The sequence below is a fragment of the Mastigoproctus giganteus genome, chromosome 8 (genome assembly GCF_048544385.1).
Source record: "Mastigoproctus giganteus isolate SK-2022 chromosome 8, ASM4854438v1, whole genome shotgun sequence".
Classification (NCBI taxonomy): domain Eukaryota; kingdom Metazoa; phylum Arthropoda; class Arachnida; order Uropygi; family Thelyphonidae; genus Mastigoproctus; species Mastigoproctus giganteus.
This window is the reverse complement of record NC_143582.1, coordinates 87,052,605-87,077,358: the sequence shown is the minus strand read 5'-3', so window position 1 is coordinate 87,077,358 and position 24,754 is coordinate 87,052,605. Positions and strand designations below refer to the sequence as shown.

The 24,754-nt window shown below is 37.1% G+C and overlaps 1 protein-coding gene across 1 annotated transcript in view; it reads right to left on the bottom strand.

Annotated features, from left to right (window-relative positions):
* The window catches only part of Herc4 (HECT and RLD domain containing E3 ubiquitin ligase 4), a 768,218-nt gene that overhangs the window by 650,043 nt on the left and 93,421 nt on the right, over nt 1-24,754 (bottom strand). The window contains exon 4 of the mRNA XM_090378812.1: nt 4,816-4,892. Within this exon, the coding sequence (XP_090234938.1) occupies nt 4,816-4,892 (77 nt within the window). The remainder of the gene's footprint in view (nt 1-4,815; nt 4,893-24,754) is intronic.

Below are 24,754 nucleotides of genomic sequence, written 5' to 3'. Positions count from 1 at the left end.
GTATTATGGTGACATTCATAAAGCAGACAATATACATTTTTTGAACACTGGGGACTTTTGTACTTTCTGGTAGCAGTTTGTCCATGCCAGTTGAATTTGTCCAGAACAGTACAGTATAGTAATATTTTGTTTGGAATTTTCACCAACTCTGGACCTTTCATCCTCCTTGAACACAAGTGTCTTATTGGGAATTAACTTGTAAAATAATGCTGTTTCATCAGAATTGTAGATGTCTTATAAAGAGTACTGCTGAATAACAATCAAAATTGTTATACAGTAATAATTGCTTCTACAACAATGCAGCAATCTTTGAAGCACTGTATTCTTTTCCACAAATTGCTTTATGGCAGATGTCATAACATTTGCTAAATCTGTGTAGTCAACCTGTGCTAGCCATAAATTCAGTTATGCTGAATGAGTATGTGAAGGTTTGTTTGCTTGGGAATTTTTTAGGTGCATCGGCATCTATGGCCATAGTGTGCCAGTGTGTGAAGGATCATGCCTGCACAGTAAGAGATGATTCTTAGACCTCATTTCCAAACACTACTTCTACATTGCTTTGTCAACTTCATTGTTGTCCCCAGTATAAAGAGTATAATTTTTTCCTCTTAGATCCAACTGCATCAGAATCATGGTTTTCCTCAAATTTATCTCTTGTCTTTGAGAAATGTACAAAGCGTCAATGGACCGATTCCATACTTTTTAGCAACTTCACTTTTCATTCCTCTGTCTATCTTTTCTATAATTTTCTTTTCTTTTCATATAAGAAAATTGCTTTCACTTCTTTTTCTCCTCCATACGGCAAACACAAAAAGTACCAATTTACCATAAACAAACTTCAATCAAACAATAACAAATACATACTATAATTCACAGTTGTAACTGTTCTGAAAGACCTTTGTTTCCCCTACTATTTGTAAACAGCAGCCCTCCTTCATAGCTTTGCTAGCCAATGGATTGCTTTTTCAAGAGATATAGCACATAACCAAAACTAGCTCAACAGTCATACTGTTAGAGCTTCATCTAGCACTTTCACAAAATACGGTTTATTAATAAGTTTTCTTCTTACATGTCTTGTTATAATGATTATATTTTATTGCAGTGGGATGAATTTTGTGCTAAACTGATACATCAATATTTTCATAAAGATATATATTAAAATGAAACATTTTAATATATATCTGTTTCACTGTTTTCACATAAAGACAGAACAGTAAATGGTAGGGAATAATCATACTGAATATTTTATTATTCTGGCAATCATTAAACCAATATTTTGCTGTATTGGATAGAATTTGCATTTTTTTTATATATATATTTTTTTTTTTCTTCTCTTGAACACATCTGTTGCATTTTAAATAAATTCATTTAAGAAAATTTTTTTTTTTACTTTTTGGCTGAAAATTGTTTGACTCACTCAATTCACTGAAAACAACCTTATTTTGCTGATGAAGAGTGAAAACTTTTTTGCTGATGAAGGGTGAGCACAGTGAAAACAAAACTGATGGACAGGTGTACAAAATAATAAAAGCCACTGTGTTCAATTAGCTCAGGTTCAAATTGAACAGTTCAACGTACTGAAAATCAGTTTTTTTTTGTTATGCATTATTTATTTTAGTATATAATGCATGTAACATTCTAACTTCAAAGAGCTTGCAAGGTTAATCTTTTCTTTTCCATAAATAGCGATATTTTACACGCACGTAAAATATCACTATTTATGATAGTGATATTTTACACGCACGTAAAAAAAGTGGGGGCTGGATTTCAAAGTTAAAGCAAAATTTTGTAACCATAATCAAAAATATATTTTTCTGCTGTACTCAGAAACTGGGCATTTTTTGTCTGCTATTCTTGACTGTTCTAAAGTAATGTCAAGCTGAACATCAACTCAGACACTGTAATTAGCGATAGCAGTTAACACTTAGTAGCAAAGTTTACAGAAAAATTATAACACAAAAAAAAAAAAAAAAGAAATGTTACTTTTTTTTTTTGCATGGATTACAAGTATTAAACAGAAAATAATATAATTGTACAGGTATACGAGGTGCTACCCAAATGTTCCTGAAATTTGAATGTTGCGCAGGAACTATGTCTAGTACAGACTTGTGATGCTGGGTAACACTGCATGCATCCTTTGTGAATCAGTGTGCCATGTGGCGTCGAGCTGGGCAGATTCATTGAATAATTATGCGCAGTTCTTTGGCGGTGCATTTTGCATAGTTTGCGATTGTTGCAATGCCTGATGTGAGAGAGCAATGTGCTTGCATTAAGTTTTGTTTCCTTCTTAATGATACAGCAGCAGAAACACATAAGAAGTTGAAACAAGCTTTCAGTAAAAATGCTTTAGGAGAGGCGCAGACCTCCTACTGGTTTAACCGTTTTAAAAATGGTCGAATGTAGGTTGATGATGACAATAGCTCTGGGCATATATCATCGTGCACCATCCCAAAAAATGTCGCAAACGTTTGGGCGGAAATTCGTGAAGACTGCAGGCAGACCAACCACAACATTTGTGGCATTGTAGGACTATTGTACGGCACATGTCAGCGGATTTTGTCAGACAAGTTAAACATGAGGAGGACTGCAGTCAAGTTTGTGCCATGGTTACCAAGCAAAGACCAAAAGCACCACTGCATGGAAGTTAGCAGAGATCTTCAAGAATGGGCCAGGAGTGATCAAAACTTCCTTTCTATGGTCATCACTGGTGATGAGAGTTGGGTATGACCCAGAAACCAAGTAACAATCATCCCAGTGGAAGAGCCCATCTTCGCCCCGACAGAAGAAAGCCCGACAAGTGAGAAGCAATGTGAAATCCGTGCTTATCTGTTTTTTGGACATTGACGGAATTATCCATAAGGAATTCGTCCCTCCTGGACAGACGATCAACGCAAAGTTCTACTGCAATGTCCCGAGGTGGTTCAGGGAAGCCATCAGGAGGAAATATCCAGAGAAGTGGCATACAAAGAACTGGGTCCTTCATCAAGGACAATGTGCCGGCCCCACACATTTCACTGTGGCACAGTTTTTGGCTGTTGTTGTTGTTGTTGTTTGGTTTTTAGGAGCATTAGCAACTAAGGCCATATTGCTCCGGGATATACGGTGGTCATTCCATGACCTTTCCGCATTCTCCATATTTGGTGGTGACGGGCTCGAACCCCGGTCTAATCAAGAAGCGTGTGCTACGCACTGCTGCTCCTTCCCACCTGGCTACGGAGGCGCCTACAGTTTTTGGCATCCAACATGACAATCATCCTCCACCCTCCTTATTCACCAGACTTAGCACCCTCAGACTTCTTCCTCGTCCCAAGAGGCGCCTCCGTAGCCAGGTGGGAAGGAGCAGCAGTGCGTAGCACACGCTTCTTGATTAGACCGGGGTTCGAGCCAGTCACCACCAAATACGGAGGATGCGGAAAGGTCAGGGAATGACCACCGCATATCATGGAGCAATATGGCCTTAGTTGCTAATGCTCCTAAAAACCAAATAACAACAACTCGTCCCAAGAATGAAAATAAAGCTGAAGGGTCAAATTTTTGACAGTGTAGAGGATATCCAAACCAAATCGCAGGCAGTGCTGAACACTATAACAAAGAAGGACTTTCACAATGCATTGAAATCATGGGAGAAGCACTAGGATCGGTGCTTCGAAGGTGACAGTGGTGAATAAGACCCAGGGTGAGTCTAATTTATTTTATAAATACATTTCGGGAACTTTTGGGTAGCACCTCGTATAAAATTGTACATAATAAACATGCTCATTTTAATATATTAATGTACAACTTTAATACATCAAAGTGTATGATTTGTAATAGTGGCAAAAATAAAAAATAAAACAAAATCTTGTTATCACATGAAATAAATTTATTGAAACAGCACAATTGTCATCTTCCTTATATTGACTAAATTAAACACATTAACTGTCTATTCACAAATGTCTACCACAACAAAACTAAAAGATTAATATTTTGAATGAGAATTATGAAAATTCTGCATAGGGTTAATGAGTATCTGATTGAAAATTTCCCAATTAATGACATGTTCTCAACTTGTATGGATACTCTGAACCCATTTAAATCAAAACACTTAATTTAATTCATTTCAACTTTGAATTAACCAAGTTTTACAGAACAAAAGAAATAAAAACAGTTTGAAAATGGAAGACAGTGATAACATGAAATGAGGAATTAATATGCATACCTGCTGGGAAGAGAGAGGTAGAATACTACTAAGCTCAGAAGGTAGTATCCATACCACACAGATTTATTGAAGGTCTTCCAACAATAATAGACATTTCTCTGCAATAAATCATGTTGAAGTCATTGTGCAATAAGAATCAATGAAGAAAATGTACCAGACCTTTCTTACTGAATATTTTGAAAAAAGCAAGTGTATAAGATTTAATGTTTACATTTTTCATTTACAGTTCTGTAGCAGTAAATTATTTTTCTTTAATTTTAGTTAATTAATGGTAAAAAGAATGTATCAATGAGACCCACTCTATTTTTATAGTTTTTGTTCATATAGTAACTTCAATTTTATTTAATTACTTTTTTTAAATAACTCCAATGTTAAATAAAAAAAGAAGAAATTCGATAATTTAAATTTTCAATAACTTATAAAGTTTACATCTCCCTTTTTTAACTTACTGACAGTCCACTGTATTTAAGATTTACATATTGCAGATTTAAGTAAGCACTGTGGTTTTTAGTTAAATTTTCTTTCAAAAATGAGGGTGTTGGGGTTAATTATCCAAGTAAATAGGAGAAAATGTGGCAGTAAATATATGGTCAATGAATAAAGAACAGATTACTTACTATTAGTAAGTGCAAGAGAATGACTGGCTCCACATGTTATCTGTACAACTTGAAGAGTGGCAAGGCGTTTAATCATTCTAGTTTTAAGTTAAGTGCAAAAAAAAAAAATTAATACAACAGAAATTAAAATACTGAAAATACTTATTATATGTATAAGATAATCTTATTTATCTATTCAAAAGCAATGTATATTTATTTCTGAAATGGGTGTTGAAATATTCTCCACAATGCATAAAACAAATGACTTGCAGTTGCTGAAATCCAGCCACTGAAAAATATGAAAGCTGCTTTTAATTACACTGAACTAATACTTTGTGAAAATGCTCACACACTAAAGACTTCTTTACTTACATAAACTCTAGAAGGAAGGGGATGAATCAGATTGGTCCACTTGATGTCGACGGTTTGATTACTGATGAAATTGCTGAGGTAGCTGACAAACAATGAGTATTTTGCTTCTACATTCACACATGAGGAAGTCTGTAGGGAAGTGGGGGCCAGAAGCTTATCTAACTCTGGCAAGGAGCTAAATGATTTTGTAATAATTGAGAGCAAAGCAGAGGGGAAGTTGTTGAAAATGAACATAAGGAAGCCATCTGAGGTGGATGGGATTTATCCAGTTATAATAAAGGAAGTAAGCAAACCCTTAGCCGTAATTATGAAAGCTTCAGGGGAGGTGCCCATGGACTGGAGATGTGCAAATGTGTCCCCAGTTGACACAAGTAATTACAGACCTGTTATTTTAACTTCTATTCCAGGGAAAATAATGGAGTCACTGATTAAAGACGCAATGCAGGATCATCTACACAAGACTGCAGTTATAGTCGTGGGTTTGTTAAGGGGAAATCTTGTCAGACAAATTTGATTGGATACTATGATGTGGTCACAAAAGTAACTGGATGCAAAATTTTATTTCGATATCATATACTTGGATTTTAGGGAAGCTTTTGATACTGTTGCACATGGAGAGCAACAAGAGGAAGTAACACTCTTGATTTGATTATCAGCAATGATTATTCATGCATTTTAAGAATTTACAGATGAAGGAACCACTAGGTGGTAGTGATCACAGTGTACTGATGTGGGATTTACTTAAACATGTAACTACCACATCAGGGGTAAAGGGAAGGGTTTTTGCTTTCTCAGAGATTTTTTTAAGTTCTATACTGTGGGACCAACTGATGATGTTACCAACAGCAAATTCTAAATGGGAAGCATTTAAGGAAATAATTTTGGAAGCTACTAGGCTTTTTGTTCCAACTAAGAAATACTGTTCTAGGTTTAGACCTAAATGGATGTCAGATGAACTAATGAGACTCGTGGCAGAGAAGTAAAATGCATGGGATGCACATAAATTGTCAGAAGACACAGAAGCCTATGGTGGATACAAGCTAGTCTGTAATCAAGTCACAAAGGAGGTTAGGCAAGCAAAGGCAGATAATGAAAAATCTTTGGAAAAGGATGCAAAGAAAAACAGCAGACTTCTTTACTTATATAAACTCTAAAAGGAAGGGATGAATCGGATTGGTCCACTTTATATCAATGGTTTGACTCTAGATGATCATTTTCAGACAGCTGCCGAACTAAATGAGTATTTTGCATCTACATTCACACATGAGGAGTTATTCAAGGAGAAGAGGGCAAGATGTTCATCCAACTCTAACATGGAGCTAAATGATTTTGTAATAACTGAGAGTAAAGTGGAGGAGAAATTGTTGAAATTAAACAAAAGGCACCAGGGGTTGATGGGATCTATCCAGTGGTGTCGCGTGCCCATTTAGGTTGGGTGTGCTTTTAATGGGGGGGGGGTAGTTTTATGCAGCCCGTGCTAGAAAATTCACGTATTAATTTAAATGTACAATTGCATTTTTATAGACGTGTGACAAGTTTTAAGAGTGCATAGCACAGCAGTGCTTTTCTTAATTGGTCCAATGCAATTAATTGTAGCACAATTTTGAATACTTCAATTTACTAACTAATATAATTTTAACTATATAATCCATAATTATGGACAACAAAGATTCCCTGTCAAATAAATAATAGCTAATGCATCATGTGCACCATTTATGTGAGAAGCACAGATGGCTTACGATTCATGGTGAGATTAGAATATCACTGGCAAATACTAGAGTGAGGCATGAAATATCTGTATTTTGCTACAACTTTTAAATACAACCATATAATACACACAGAAATCTGAAAAAGTGACCACTTGGGAAAATATTTTTTCCGGACTGAATCAAAGAAAGGCTTAAAACACTCATTTTACTTATTTATACAACAGTTCCAATCTCCTGTTTTGCCTTATGAAGGTATTTTCTTCATTTTCACCAGCAATGTCTTTTCAATGGCGAGCAAACTTTAGCCGCATAACCTTTCCTGCGTTTGTGTTCTTCTATAACACGTATGTATTCTCTTCATAGCTGAAAAACAATGCTCAACTGTAGCAGTAGAACTCGGAATTCTCATAAGTTCTGTTAATTTATAAATTTCCTTGAATGCAACCTGAAGCTGATTTTCCTGCATGAATTTTAATAGGTGATGCACTAGTTTAAATTCATCAAAAGAAAAGAGTACATTTCGTTCATTTTTCACCCAAAGGTCGCGGGTTCGATTCCCGCCTCGGGCTTGGATCAAAGTACTTCAAAAACCTTGGGAGGTGCAATATGGCCACAGAAGCCGATGCGCCAACAACTACCAAATCAAAAAAAAAAAAAAATCATTTTTCACAAGAACGTAGTCAAAAACTGATCCGTAGAAATCCTTTAATTTTTTCTAGAATACCATCAGGAAAAGTTTTTGCATACTGATCATATCTTTCGCTACAAAGGAGTTGAAAAAATTCAAGTTTCAAAAGTGAGGAGTATATTTCTTCCATCTGGTATAATCAAAGGGATGCACTCTTCTCCTCTTCTTCTTCAGCTCCTTTTCGTCTTTTAGGCTTTGGCTCCTAAACCGTATACTTTTCCTTTGCAGAAACCCAAATATCATCAAATCCATGTTCCTTATCATTCCTAAGCTGTTTCATAGTATCATGCACCTTTTAGCAACAGTACAATATGTCATAGGATGAAGTTTGCAGTATATTATTCAAGTTTGGTTTGGTTTTTAATGGCGCATTGGCAGCTAAGGCCATAATGCGCCAAGACAAATTTAAAATCTTATTAAACATTTTGGTAGCAAAGGCTACCACGTCAAACAATTAATTATTATGTTTAAAAAGGTATAAAAGTAAAAGCATAAAACTTAGATCTTTGTATAAACATTAATAAATTGTAAAAAGTTAAAAACGTCAGACATATTGTCTCTGTCACATATTATCTGACTGAGTGTAAATGGCTCAGTCAAATTAATAAAATCAGTAAAACACAAGCGTCGTGCTTCAATAAAAACAGGACATTCTACAAAAATGTGATTGACGGTTAAAATTACGTTACATATCTCGCACATAGGTGGGTCATCCGCCCTCAGCAAGTAGGAATGCGTTAGATGACTATGACCTATGCGGAGCCGAGCAAGAACAACTTCCTCTCTTCGGTCCCTGCGTAGACTGGACTGCCATTGCGCAATTACAGGCTTAATACGATGTAATTTATTTGTGGCCTGTCCGTGCCAAGAATCTTGCCATTGGGAGAGTAATTTAGAACGTATTATTTGCCTGTAGTCTGTATAGGGGACTGACAGACAATGATTATCCAGGGAAATGGCTGATTTAGCAGTGGCATCAGCCGATTCATTTCCCCGGATCCCAATGTGGCTTGGGATCCAGCAAAAGCGAGTATCATATTCCAATTCTATGAGAGAAAAAAGAATCTGCCGGATCCTGGACAGGATCGGATGAGGGTTAAAACTCACCGATACCAGAGCCTGTAACACGCTTGAGGAATCACAATAAATCATATACCTCTGGTAGTCGCGATTTTTAATGTGATCTAGGGCTGATTGTATTGCATGCAACTCAGCAGTATAGATGCTAGTTTCTTGTGGGATCTTATAGGATAATGTTTTGTGAGGGAGCACAACAGCAGATCCCACATGACATTCTAACTTTGAGCCATCTGTATAGATTGGCAGAAAGTCAGAATACTGCTGTCTATGTGAATTTCCACCCGAATTTCCACGGGTCGCAGCGCACGGCAAACACGCCGGATTCCACTGATGTAAGCCTGGAACCTGGGCTGTGGGCGTTGGATCCCAGTGATGCTAGTCTGGAAGTCCAGCAGTGTCACTGGGAGGTCCCCTCACCACGTACAGGTGCCCACGTCGAGGGGATATTATTCAAGACATTGGTATACAAGACATATATAGCCAAACAGAACAAAAAATTTCTAGCAAAAAAAATTGTTTGAAAATCTTGCAAGAAATACAAAAAACCACGAGTTTTGATTACAGCATCCATATCCCATTCCCTAGAATTCTCCATAATGTGTTCAAAAAATTCAATAAGTTGAATTCTGTGATGTTTACTGTATTTGTTAAAAGACGGAGGGTACGATGGAGGGTAATTTTTTAGCAACAAAATCTTGCAAAGCATGTACTCTTTTCGATGATTTAGAAAAATATGCTGCCAATCCACTGATAGTTTGGAAAAACAATCAACATTCCTTGATATTCGAGAGGCTTTGCTTCAGAACTAAGATCAAAATGTGGGCATAGCAATGCCTAAATACTGCTGTAGGATAGGCCTCAAATAACTTTACTTTGCAACCCATTAATGTGCCCACTCATGACAAAAGCACCATCATAAATTGGACTGACCAACTTGTCCTTAATATTAAATTTCTCAACTCTGTTTACAACATGTTTAAAAAAAAACCACTAGGCGTCTCCGTAGCCAGGTGGGAAGGAGCAGCAGTGCGTAGCACACGCTTCTTGATTAGACCGGGGTTCGAGCCCGTCACCACCAAATACGGAAGATGCGGAAAGGTCAGGGAATGACCACCGCATTTCCCGGAGCAATATGGCCTTAGTTGCTAATGCTCCTAAAAACCAAAAACAAAACAAAAAAAAAAAACCACTAGGCATTCTATCATCACTTACGTCTGTAAATCTGATGACCCTTTCATGTGTTTGCCCATTATGGACAAAACGGAAAACAGTTGATAGGTGCGATTTTGACATGACATCAGAAGTTTCATCCAGAAGAATGGCCACAAATGTAGTGGAAGAAATTTCTTTCCTTATAACATCTTTAACCCCATCAGATATAGCGTTAATGATATCATTTTGTACTGTGGAAGTTCCTTGAAACACAGTCAATGCCTTTAAATGATTGTCTAAAAGATGATCATACTCATGGAGCACATTTAAAAACTTTATAATTTCCCTCGATTAGCTGAATCTTCAGACTCATCACAACCTCTCAAAGGAAGCTCTTGATTAGTCAAATAACATACAGCATCAATTGATCTTTTTAAAATGAATCTACTTTTCTTTACTTGTTCATTACAACGGCTAATTTCAATTTTTCTTTGACTGTCCATGAGAGTGTAAATTTTTGTTTTCCAAATATCTTAAGATTTAAAAATAACTGAACATGTGGTTGGAAGCACTCATGTTTTTGCACTGCTGCAGCTAAATGATTGAGATTGGAATGCCCGTACTTACTCCAAAGAATAATAAACAAGGCCAACAAAAAAGTCTTGACCGCACTTCACATCCAGCTAACCATTCTACTGTATCGTATTGGGAAACAGAGAAATGTCTCATGTACTCAGTTTTTGCATCTTTCTGCTTGCAAGGTAAATTTGGAATTGGAGGATGAGGCTTAACTTCTTCGACTATGTTCATACAATTAGCAAAATCTCTGGCAGAAAACGGATCATTCAGTACATAGTCAACACAGTTTCCCATTGTAAATATGGGCAAAAAAAGCTATAAATTACATCTAAAAAAATTATAAATATACATTTAAATATAAATAATAAATATACATGTATATTAAAAAATTGCGTAAATCGATGTCATACAAACACGTCGGTTCACACTTTACGCACGCAAAACAGATGAAACTCAGAAAATAAAACCAGCAACTCAGTAACTACTTCTGGGTGCTGCTGTCTCAGCACACATCGTGCCACACCTCCTGGATGGTTTAAAACCACTGGAAGGCTAAGGATTTGACATGCTGCACCATCTGTACGTCTGTTTAGAGGGCTCAAAGGTGTCTGTATTTGTGACTGCACACCCGGGCTATTAACAAGGCTATTAACACGAATATGATATAATATTTACGCCCCGAAACTTCTCCTCTTCATGAAACATTGTATATTGGATTTAATTTTAGGAATCACGCAAAGCCAGCAAACAATTAGGGTAGTCTTTAATAGAAAAAATGCAAAAATATAATATCGGTAAGATTGCAATTCAATGGTTCACCTAGCACACCCTGAATATACGCTCCAGGATCTATCCAATTATATTAAAGGAAGTAAGCAAGCCCTTAGCCATAATTATGAGAGCTTCCTTGGACTAAGAGGAGGTCCCCGTGGACTGGAGGTGTGCAAATGTATCACCAATTCACAAAGGAGGTTCAAAAGGTGACACAAGTAATTGCAGACCTGTTAAATTGACTTCTGTAACAGGGAAAATAATGGAGTCACTGGTTAAAGAAGCACTGCAGGATCATCTAGACAAGACATCAGTAATAATTCAGACAACATGGGTTTGTTAAGAGGAAGTCTTGTCTGACCAATCTGATTGGATACTATGATGTGGTCACAAAGAAACTGGATGCAAAAAATAATTTTTATATCATATACTTGGATTTCAAGAAAGCTTTTGATACTGTGCACAGGGAAGACTACTGTATAAAATGGAGCAGTATGGCATTAAGGACAAGTTGCTACAAAAATACAAAAATGGATAAAAGAATGGTTGAGTGGTAGAAGACAGAGTAGTAACAGTAAACCCCCGCTATTCCGGGGGTTACGTTCCTGAGAAATGTCGCGAATACTGAGTTATGGCTCCCATAGTAATAAAGGGGTTCCGTTCCAAAGTATGAAATATATAAGAAAAACTAGTCTAAAATTTTGTCTATGTATGTATTATATGTACCTTCATAATATGACTATGTACATAGACAGTACATAGTGAAATGCAAGCATATGGCATCGAAATGAAAATAAGAAACAATTTAATATTAAATGTAATATTTATTAGAAATTTCAAACAAATCTTTCAAACCAGCACCTTTGCTAGCAAAAAAACTTATCCCGCCAGTGCTATCACCAGTTTCGCTAAAGTGTTAATAAAGGAGTTTTGCCTTTTCATGAATAATGAGTGAACTTAGCGGAATTTTATTTTGAGTTCGGTCTTCTATCCACAGATTTAAAGCTTTTTCCATTTTTTTCTAATTTAACATCACAAGTTACAGAGCAAATTTTTGAAGCAATTAGCGCGTTTTCACGGACACTATGGCGGATTTTTTCTTCCGATTTTTTGATTGATCGTGCCGTTGACTCATTGGTTTTATAATGCTTTGCCACTGAGGAGACACTTTCACCATTAGAAATTTTATCTAATAACTCAATTTTATTCGCTAATGTCATCACCTTCTTTTATATTTTCACATTTCTCTTGTTATTCGTAGCCATATTTTTGTAGGGGTTAGAAAGAACTTGTCCACAATCAAGTCACTTTCTTCCGTTAGCACACTCGAAAAAGTCTGTTTTACACTGCAAAATGGTAGATTTATAATTTTTTCTAAGCATATCAATTTATAAATTGATAAATTTATTCAATTTATAAGCATATATAAATTAAAAGCAAACGACGAAACCTTCCATAACAAGTGCATAACACATACTGAACAAGGATTAGCGAGAAACATCCATGCTCACGATTTTGTCACCCCTTACCCCCCACCTACCCACTGAGCACTGTTTTGACCGGGAAAGATAATTTTAGCCACGCCCATGTTTTTTTATGGCGGAAAATATTCACGGCACTTTAAAATTCACTTTTTTTTTTAGGTTTCATTTTATATTAAATCGGCGATCGCGAATACAGATACCGCGAATAGCTGGGGTTTACTGTAATCAAGTAGATACTGCTCTATGGGGACTAATGATATTAGTGGTGTCCTTCAGGGTTCAGTGTTGGGCCCATTGTCGGTTGGTATATTTATCAATGATACTGATGAAGATATATCAAGCTTAATATCAAAGCCTGCAGATGATGCAAAGGTTGGCAGGGTTGTTAATAACAGTAATGACAATATGCTGCTGCAACAGGATCTGCAAACGTTGGGTAGATGGACTGAGAAGTGGCACATGGGTAGCACTAACCCCAAAGAAATTTTACCAACTGGGTGGTGTTACACTCAGGGTAGTGGAGAATGAAGGTGACCTGGGGGGTGCTTGTGTAGACAGATATAAAGTTTTCTGAGCAGTGCAAACAGGCTGCCAGAGCAGGTCATGGCGTTTTGTTAATGATATACAGGAATTCTTTGAGCAGGGATAATTATTATTATTAATAGCCATATGGTGCAAGGAAGCTTAAGGCTTAAGCTGCACCAGGAAAAAAAAAAAATTCCCGAGTTACCCTGGGAGAGAGAGTCAAAAGTAGAAGGGAATCACCAAGAAAGAGAAGAATGATGATATCCAGCTCAGGATCCTGGGTGTGCCAAGCCCATACTCACCAGATGTGAGCCCCCAGGGTTAAAGGAGGTGATTATCCCCTTGTATAAGGCAATGGTCAGGCCACACCTTGAGTATTGCACATACAGGTCTGGAAGCCTCATTTTAGGAAGGATGTAGGGTTGCTAGAACGAGTTTATAGAAGGGCAACAAGACTGGTGAGGGGAACAAAGGGGTGATCTTATGAAGAAAGCTTAAGTTCTGCAAATTGTAGCTTCTGGAAACTAGGCACCTGTGAGGCAATCTGACTGAAGTATATAAAGCCATGAATGGTTTGAGCATACTCAATGCTAATGGGATTCTTCCTCTTGCTCAGAATAATCGTCTGAGAGAGCAAAAATTCAAATTGAGGAAAGATAGTTGTAGGATAGATGTGCAGAAGTTTGCCTTTAGCCAGCAGGTGGTTGATTGCTGGAACAAACTTCCATCTGTTGTTGTAGAAGTTGAAGCTTAAACAGATTCAACGCAGAACTAGACAAATATCTGGAGTGAGTGGATGGGTGAAACAAGAAAGGGTTTTTTTTTTTTTTTTTTGGCTGATGCTATATAAGCTTGCTTTCTTGTATCATGTGCCTTTACTAATGCTTCCATTGTTTAAATTATGGCCACGTGGCCAGGAATTGTTACCCGGTTGATAGTACTTGTGGTCATTGTAGTAACATTGGTCACCATATAACTGAATGTCTGAATAAGGAGGCTCCCACTGTTTGCCCCAACTAAGGCTGGAAAGCGAAAGGCGGATCATTCGCACAGAGAAAGTAAGTGTTCTGAATATATAAGGGCCCAAGAAGCTACCAAAATAAGAACAGATTATGCCTAGTACATCAAATACAAATATGGATTTTAGAGGAAACTTTAATGTGCTGCAAATGAACCGCCAGCGTAGCATCTCTGTTGCGAATGATCTGTCCAAAATAATAACTGAACATAACATAACATACATATTCTTGGAGTTCAAGAAGTCTATTCTTATAAAGGCACAGTCAAAGGTCTTCCTTCTGGCTGCAGGGTCATTCAATCTAATACAGATCTTTCTGGTCAAGGCAGCAATGCTGTTGCTAGAGTCTGGGTGGCTCTAGTTGTTGCTGCTCCTCAAATCACATAACCAAGATAGCTGGTCTTTGTTCTTCTCATGCTGCCTGTGCTTGTTTGGACGGTAGTTTCGGCCAAAGTTTTGCAATTTCCATTTATTTCCAGTGCAGTCAGCCTAATCTGGATATTAAACTTTTTCTAAATTATGTTGAATACGTTTTACACAGGCTAGCAGGTAGAAAGGTTATTTTCATGATGGACGCTAATGCATCCTCCACCCTTTGGAATAGTCCTATCTCGGACCCAAAGGGGGAGTTGGAACACTCCAATCATCCTCCTACCTTTGTGTCCTCTAGGGGTCAATCATATGTAGATATTACTTTATCTAATTCTACCTCATCAGGGATTGGAAAGTGCATACTTTGCAGTCTAAGAGTGACCACAATGCTATTTCTTTGATTTTGGTCCATTTTCTAGAGAGTTGCGTGACTCCCATGACTTTCCAAGATGTGGGACTCGGGAAGGGGGTCAGACGCTGCTTTTTGACAATAAATTTCGGGTAATTATTACTACCCAAATAATAGAACTTAAAATTTTGGATGCAGATTCTCAGGCTATTGAGGTCCAAAAGTTAATTTGTGATGGTTTGTGATGCTTCTCTTCAAAAAAAGAAATGCAAGAAAAACTTTGTTCCATGGTGGTCAGTGGGATTGAGTGATCTCAGGAGAAATGTAAAGAATCTGCGAAGGAATTTTCAAAGGGCAAAAAGAGGTAATAGGCCCAGAGAGGAAATATAAAATCTGGAGCATATCTGTATGACTGCCAGGTGAAAGTATTTTAATACTATATATCATGAAAAGAAAAATGCCTGAGTACACATCGTAAATACTATTTTTATCATTATCAATAATGATCCTTAGTGTTCACCCTACAAGTTAGTTATGGACAAGTTTCATCCGGGTGAAGTGTTCGTGTCTATTACATCTGGAGGCATGGAGACTATTTCCTGGAGTGAGTCAATAAATGCTATATTAAATAGCTTAATACACCAGGATGTCACAGGCACTGAGCAGACAGACCACAGAATGAAACATCTAACATATGAAGGAGAGGTTTTTGAAGAACTGTTTTTGAATGCAGAAATTAATAAAGCAATCCTTTCTATGAAAGATGGGAAATATCCTAGCTTGGACTTGATTGAGGTGCTGTCCTTAAACGTGTCTGGAAAGTGTGTCCACAGGGGTCATTTCTAACTTGAAGAATGCTTGTCTTAAAGAAGGTGGATTTCTGGTGTCATGGAAGATAGCAAACCTGAAGCTATTGTTAAAAAAAAACATAGAAAACAGCCTAATGATTCTGGTTCTTACAGGCCGGTTGCTTTGTTGGCCAAATTGGGCAAAGCTCTTGAAAACTTGTCTAGATTTCAAACATATTACTCTGCTAAAGGTCTGAATGTCCAAACACAGTTTGGCTTCACTAAAGGCAATTCTACTGTCGATGCTATAAAGTTAACCATTGATTCTGTGTCTTCCTGTGAGTCCAAGTATGCCCTTGGCCTCTTTGTGGACTTCAAAAGGGCCTTTGACACCGTTTGGTGGCAAAGCGTCCTGGTGAGGTTCAGGGACGACAGGGTCTCTCTTCCATTTTATCGTGTAGTTTCCGAATATTTTTGTGATAGGAGTATTACTGTCTCTTCGGGTTTATGCAGGGTTCCCGTCCCTGACCAGAGGCATTCAGATCACAGGACGGGAACTTGATGAGTGGCATTCAGTTCAACATGAGAATATTATGAAAATTGCCTACGCGGATGATATAGTTGTTCTTGTTTTCGCCCAGTCCCATCTTGAATTGGAAAATAGGGCAAACTTCATCTTGGAGGATTTGAACGATTGGTGCAAAATTCACAAAGTTCAAATTTCCATTCCAAAAACCAAACAGATGTTACTGAAGGGTTATCTTAACTTAAATAGGCCTCCAAATGTCAGATTGAATGATCAGGTAATCAAAATTACTAGATCATACAAATATTTAGGCATTAGGATAAACGATAGATTTAATTTTGTTACTCATGTGAAGTTTATCTTACAAAAAATTAAGGCTGTTATTGGAAAGATTATTAGAATTACAAAAAATGATTGGGGGTTCAAACCCTCAACCCTTAAGGTTTATTATACTAGTATATTTCTTCCTATTATACGTTATGCAGCTGGTGCTTGGGACTTTAGGTTTAATAATTGTCTAATTAAAAAACATCTCCTGCAGGCCCAAAGATTCTTCCCGCTGGCTGTCTCTTATGCCTGTAGGGCAGTCTCAACTGTGGCCTTACAGGTTTTGTGCAGCAGGATCCCCATATACAATATGAGGTTGGGTTGCAATATCACTTCTAATTGCTTCTACAGGGATGGGATACACTTAAATAGAAAGGGTGCAAGAATATTTGCTGATGCTATCGAGGCAGTGTTAGGTGGGTCGGAAAACTGCTAGCTTGGGGGGAGACAAAGACCAATAGATTGACAGTAGCCACTGGCAGAGGTGAAAGAGATTCTTGCACTGCTTCTATTAGAATGAGCAGAAGCCTGAAAAACAAAATGCATGGTATTTCAGAGACTGCTGGGAACCATTGCGGTACAAGTAAACACATGGGTTGTGTTAGGGTAGCTAAGAATAGAAACAAGTGCAGGTACACTTGTGTGTACACCAATGCTAGGAGTTTAGTAAATAAATTTGATGAATATGAGGTATTGCTCAAAACATCAAAGGCAGATATTGTTGGGATATCAGAGACGTGGTGTCACACAGATATAAGGGATGCAGAACTGCAATTTGGGGAGTACAACGTCTACAGAAAGGATAGACAGGATAGGAAGGGGGGAGGGGTTATGCTATTAGTTAAGAAACACATAAAAACCAAGGAAGTGAAGCCAGTCGACATCGCTGGACAGTGCAGTGTTGAGTCAGTTTGGTGTGACATAAGCATTGGGAGATCAAAATTGAGAGGAGTGTGCTATAGGCCTAATGACTCTGATGAGTATAATAAGGAACTGTACAAGGAAATAGAGTGGGCCAGTAAATCAGAGAGTCTTATAATGGGAGATTTTAATTTCCCAGATATTGACTGGAATTTGGGGTCTGGTTACTCACGCACTAGCAGGGCTTTTGTGGATTTATTGGATGATTGTTTTCTACATCAGCATGTTCGGGAGGCAACTAGAGGGAGTAATACTCTTGATTTGATTATCAGCAGTGATTCTTCATGCATTAAGAATCTGCAGATAAATGAACCACTAGCTGGCAGTGATCACAGTGTGCTGAAGTGGGATTTACTCAAAGAGGTAACTACCATCAGGGGTAAAGGGAAAGGTTATTGCTTCCGTAAAGGCGACTATGATGGACTGAGACAGTATTTAAATTCTATACAGTGGGACAAACTGATGATGTTACCAACAGCAAATTCAAAATGGGAAGCATTCAAAGAACTTATCTTGGAAGCTACTAGGCTTTACATACCAACTAAGAAATATTGTTCAAGGTTTAGGCCAAAATGGATGTCAGATGAACTAATGAGGCATATGGCAGAGAAGAAAAATGCATGGGATACTTACAAATTAACACATGACACAGAAGCCTATGATAGATACAAGTTGATATGCAACCAAGTTACAAAGGAGGTTAGGCAGGCGAAGGCAGATTACGAGAAATCCTTGGCAAGGGATGCAAAGAAAAACAGCAAATTCTTCAATTATGTAAACTCTAGAAGGAAGGGGATGAATCAGATTGGTCCACTTGATATTGATGGGTCAACTGTTGATGATCCTGCTCAGGTAGCTAACAAACTAAATGAATATTTTGCATCGACATTCACACATGTGGAGTTATTCAGAAAGGAGAATGCCAGAGGTGTATTCAACTCTAGCAGTAAGCTACAGAATCTTGAAATAACTGGGAGTAAAGTGGAGGAGAAACTGTTGAAGATAAACACAAGAAAGGCACCCGGAGTGGATGGGATCTATCCAGTTATATTAAAGGTGGCAGCAAAGGAAGTAAGCAAACCCTTAGCCATAATTATGAGAGGTTCCTTGGACTCAGGGGAGGTACCCATAGACTGGAAATGTGCAAATGTGACCCCAATTCACAAAGGAGGATCAAAGGCTGACACAAGTAATTATAGACCTGTGAGCTTAACTTCTGTTCCAGGAAAATTAATGGAGGCACTGGTTAAAGAAGCACTGCAGGATCATTTAGACAAGACTTCAGTTATAGCTCAGACACAGCATGGTTTTGTTAAGGGGAAGTCTTGCCTGACCAACTTGATTGGATACTATGATGCAGTCACAAAAGAACTGGATGCAGGGAATAACTTTGATATTATATACTTGAATCTTAGAAAGGCTTTTGATACTGTTGCACATGGAAGACTGCTACACAAATTGGAGCAGTGTGACATTGGAGGCAAATTGCTGCTATGGATAAAGGGGTGGTTGAGGGGGAGAAGACAGAGAGTGGTAATCAATGGACACTGCTCATCGTGGACTAATGTTATTAGTGGAGTCCCTCAGGGCTCAGTGTTGGGTCCATTATTGTTTTCTGTATTTATAAATGATATTGATGATGGTATATCAAGCTTAATGTCCAAGTTTGCAGACGATACAAAGGTTGGCAGGGTTGTCAAGGACACTACTGACACTATGCTGCTGCAACAGGATCTGGAAAGGTTGAGCAGATGGGCTGAGAGGTGGCAAATGAAGTTTAACATTGACAAATGTAAAGTACTACACATGGGAAACAGCAACCCCAGTGCAACGTATCAACTCTGTGGTACTACACTGACAGTGGTAGAGAATGAAAGGGACTTCGGGGTGGTTGTGCAGGCAGATATGAAGTTCTCTGAGCAGTGCAGGCAGATATGAAGTTCTCTGAGCAGTGCAGACGGGCTGCAAGAGTAGCTCATGGAGTATTGTCAATGATATACAGGAATTTTTCCAGCAGGGATAAGGAGGTGATTATTCCACTGTATAAGGCAATGGTCAGGCCACACCTAGAGTACTGTATACAGGTCTGGAGGCCTCATTTCAAGAAGGATGTAGAGCTGCTGGAACGAGTACAGAGAAGGGCAACAAGATTAGTGAATGGAACAAAGGGGTGCTCTTACGAAGAAAGGCTTAAGTTCTGCAAATTGGACTGCCTGGAGAGTAGGCACCAGCGAGGTGATCTGATAGAGGTATATAAAGCCTTGAATGGTTTAAGCATGCTCAATGCTGATGGGATTCTTCCTCTAGCTCAGAAAAAGCACCTGAGAGGGCATAAATTCAAATTGAGGAAAGACAGATGTAGGATAGACGTGCGGAAATTTGCCTTTAGCCAGCGGGTGGTTGGTTGGTGGAACAGACTTCCATCCCTTGTGGTGGAGGTTGATAGCCTAAATAAGTTTAAGCCTCAGCTGGACAGGTATTTTGAAAGAACAGAGGGGTGAAGTGGAAGTGGGTTTTTTTTTTTTTTTTGGCTGATGCTGCATAAGCTTGCTTTCTTGAATCAAATGCCTCTACTAATGCTAATGCTAATCTCTTGTATAATCGACGCAAAAATATTCCTGTGCAGGTAGGAGCCTATTCAGTCGATTTGAATCTTTCTGAAAAGGAAAATATTTCTAGGCTTAGACTGAAGTTTGTTAGGGACTGGAAAAATGATTGTTCTCTATCTGAACTTGGAAGAAATACTCACAGGTTTATGCCTAAAGTAACAGAATTCGGTAAGCAACATCTGACCTGGTTTTCTCCATGTTTATATATATATATATTTCTTTTAACAGGTCAGGGAAGCTTAAATTCTAAGCTTTTTTCCTTTAGCTTTTCAAACTCTCCTAACTGTCATTGCAGTGCTCCAGAAACTGTGGAGCACCTGATCTTTGACTGTGTGTCTTACATAAACCTTATGTAAGATACACAGTCAAATAGTTAGATACAGGTTACAATTGATTACAAATGTATATAACCAAAGTGATATGTTTCATTTTCTTGCAAATAGAGAAAATTACAGGGCATTAGTGGAGGTTGCTGATAAATTATTCAGCAGAAGGAAGCATATTATGAATTGTGATCTCAACGACCATGGTTAATTTTACTGGAGGTGTTAATCAAGTTCTGTAAGTATTGTAATTTCTGGAAATGCTGTCTACCTGAGTAAATAAATCTAATGAAATTACATTGATAAAATGTGTGAATCATGGAAATGTTTAACATGTGTAAATATTTATACTGTCGGCTTTTGGATTTGAGAATGGAATCCTTGATAGGGTTTTACTGCTTGTGATTGGCTGATCAAGGCATGTTTAAGCTGTGAACTGAATTTAAACCTGACTGTAAATAGGTTAAATAATAGACTTTACCAAGTGATGGTTCCTGATGGGATTTGGATGGAATTAATTGAACTTTTGTCTTGAGTTGTTTGGACTCTGATAGAAAGTACATGCTAACTGACAATAAATATCAAAGTTGCAGAATCTACAACTTGTTTTCAATTGGATATCATGGCCATCGGCAATAAAAACCTAGTTGTGTTTATAAGAACTGTTTTGGTGAATTGGTTCTACCCTGGGTGAACTTGATTTATCAGGGTAGAAATGTCTGTTGGCCAAGGACTTTTGGTTTAATAGTATATATAAGGTTTTCATTTTGTTATTGATGAACTGGCTGGACTGGAACTGTTACTGTATGTCCAATCTTGTGTTTTTTCATAGTCCTGGTTGTTATCCAGGTATTGGTGATACAATTACAGTCTCTATGACTTGTTGAATTACTTACTGGCAAGGGCTGGAGTTGTATGTTTCTCCTGAAAGATTATTAATTATTAGTTGTCCAACAAACTAATGCCTTAACTGGGCAAAACAAGATCGAAAATGGGCCTTGGATGATTGGAGATGGGTGTTCTGGTCAGATGAGTCCCGTTTCCAGTTATTTTGAGCAGACGGGAGGGTGCGTATCTGGTGGAAACTGCACAAAGCTGTGCGCCCGTCATATCAACAAGAAACTGTTCAGGTGGGTGAATGGTCTGGGGCATGTTCAACTGGCACACATTAGGACCTCTGATACATCTAGATCAGGGGTCTCCAAACTTTTAGAGAAGCAGGACACATATGAATTTTTCGAATATTTGGGGGGGCCGAAGAAAATTCCTAATTACTGAATAACTGTATTGTTATGTAGAGAAACAAATTTTATACCTACCTATATCTACAGATTAAAAAAATAAATCGACGAATATGTAATAATAAAATAATAGTTTGTTTATATCAAATTTTGATTATTACTTATTTATTGTACTAATCACAAAAATACAGTCAGTAATACAAAGTTATTTATTACTTATTTACTGTATTAATCAGTGCCAACGTTGCCAGGAGCAGCAGTGCGTAGCACACGCTTCTTGATTAGACCGGGGTTCGAGCCCGTGACCACCAAATACGGAGGATGTGGAAAGGTCAGGGAATGACCACCGCATATCCCCGGAGCAAAATGGCCTTAGTTGCTAATGTTCCAAAAACCAAAAATAACTAACTAACTACTAATCGCAAAAATACAGTTAGTATTACAACAAAATTATAATTAATGTAATGAATGTGGTTGTAGAGTGCGACTAAGTTTCGTAATATGTTTTAAAGTATTTTAAAGTATTAATTTCCAATTCTTAAAAAGTCCTGTAAATACGGGTCAGTTAGACATGATCATATTTTTGATTTTACATATTTCATTTTTGAAAAGGTCTGCTCACATATACATGTAATTCCGAAAATTGATGTAATCTTTCTTGCAAAATTTTTAATTGTTGGGTAATCTGACGCAGATAACGTTGAATAAAATTGAATTAGATTTTCATTTTTAAATATTGTATTCAGTGCAGCATTAGATTGAAGATCTACCAACTCCAATTGTAAATTCTCATCAACATCGTTGCCGGGTACGTCAAATGGATTTTGAAAATTTTCAAACACCTCTGAATTATTTTTAAAATCAGAAAATCTAGCCGCAAAATTTTCCTGCAACAAACTAACTTCTTGAACATTTTCAGGAGAAAAATTACAACTACACATAATTTTAGATAAATTATTGAAACAGGGAAAATGTGAAAAATTATTCCGAAGTAGATGACTTTTAAATAACTCCAGTTTTGTTTCAAATGCTTTGACATAATACGATTCAATGACAAATTTGTCTCGTCCTTGTAGTTTCATATTAAGAAAATTCAGGTGTTCACATATATCTGTTAAAAAGGCAAGGTTCCACAACCATTTGAGATCTAATTTCATTAATATCATTAATAAATATATCTGTCATTAATCTTTCATTAATAAATAGATCTGTTTCGATCCTAAGTTCAAAAAATTGCTTCAACACATTACCATAACTCAACCATCATGCTTCAGTGTAGTACAACATATCACCATATTCAGCTTCAATAGTTTCGAGAAAATTTGTTAACTGCCGATGATTCAGACCAGTCTTGTGAATAAAATTTAGTGTTGATATTAACAGCTGACACGACTGAATCTACACCCAAAAATTTTCCGCATCAAGACTGCTGGTGAATTATACAATGAAATTGCATTGACTTTTTAATATTTTTACTCTCAAAATTTTTATGAAGCTGACCCATGAACCCAATTTTAATACCTACCATATTTTTAGCACCATCCGTCGTAACTGCTGATAGCAAATCCCAATTCAATTTGAGGCCATCAATTGCTTCTGACACACTCAAAAATATATTTTCACCTGTCTTATCTTTGAAGCTTTTTAATGCAACTAGCTCTTCAGTTACTGCAAAATTTTGATTTACACCTCAGATATAAATTAGTAATTGAACTGTATGGCTTGTATCTTCACTCTCATCAATTGCTATTGAAAAATGTATGAATTCACAAACTTTTTCTACGAGTTTACTTTGAACATCGTCTCCTAAATCTTCAATTCTTCTCATTACAGTTGATGAAGATAAACTTACAGACACAAAATTCTTTACTTTCTCAGGATATACTTCTGCAATTGTCAAACACATTTGTTTTACAAATTCTCATTCTGTAAAAGCCTTTCCCTCTTTGGCAATGATTTGGGAGACTCGAAAACTAGCTCTAACTGCAGATAAATTTTGATGAGTAAAAGTTCTAATCTTCTGTTGTTGACTTTGAAAAGTTTGGGTTAGTTAATGGAGTTTTTTCTGCCGCAAAGCTCCTTGGAAATTTATCGTAATTTGAGGCATGTTTTGTAGTGTACTGACGTTTCACATTATATTCCTTGAACACTGACAAGGCTTCATTGCAAATAAGACATGTACAAGTATCATTAAGCAAGGCAACAGGGTAATTAGATGGTCACTGCAGATTAAAAAGGTGACACTCAGCGTTGACTTTTCTTTTTTTACATCAACTTCAACATAATTTTTATGGGGTCACTGAAATAAAAACTAAAATACTTGTGAATGCTGAAGTAAGCAAGCACTCGCATGTCTTAAAATTTTATGAAATATTTTAACATAAAGGTTATTGTTATATTCATATCACTTTATATCACGTGAAATTAATAATATAGTTTATTAGGCTGTTTGCTTAATAATAAAGTACATTATTATAATATTATATTATATTATATATTATATATTATAAAACTATAAAACTTATAGTTTTATATAATATAAAACTATATTATTAATTATAATATAGTTTAATAAGGTGATATTTTGGGTATCATACCAATACCCATCATCAGACCATGCTGTGGGGAGAACAGAAAGTGCTACAAATTTGAATATTTTAGGATATTACAGTTACAATAACCAATAATACAACTGCAATTACCAATACAGCCAAGCCTCGCATAACGCGAGTTTGATTAATGCATGTTTCAGTTACCGCTATTTGAAAAAATCATACCACTTTTCACTTTACACGATGAAAATTTCCAGTTAACGCAATCTTTTTTTTTTTATGCGATAGTTGAAAAAGATTTGAATCGCGCGTTGGATGGGCAATAAACAAACGTTTGCCTGCTGCCCGCCTCAGTGTGTTCCATCAACCATCGGAAGAAGACGTGTTTGTCTCCTGCTAATAAAGTCAATGCAGATTTGCATTTAAAAATTCAAATTTTTAAATGAGCCAGATGAAAATGTTACCGCGAAGGAGATAACGGTAAAAGAACTTGATGAAATCTTTCGTAGCGCAGAGAACCTCAAAAAAAAAGATTTGAGGTTCTCTACGATATTTATTTTGCCAGGGCCCAGAG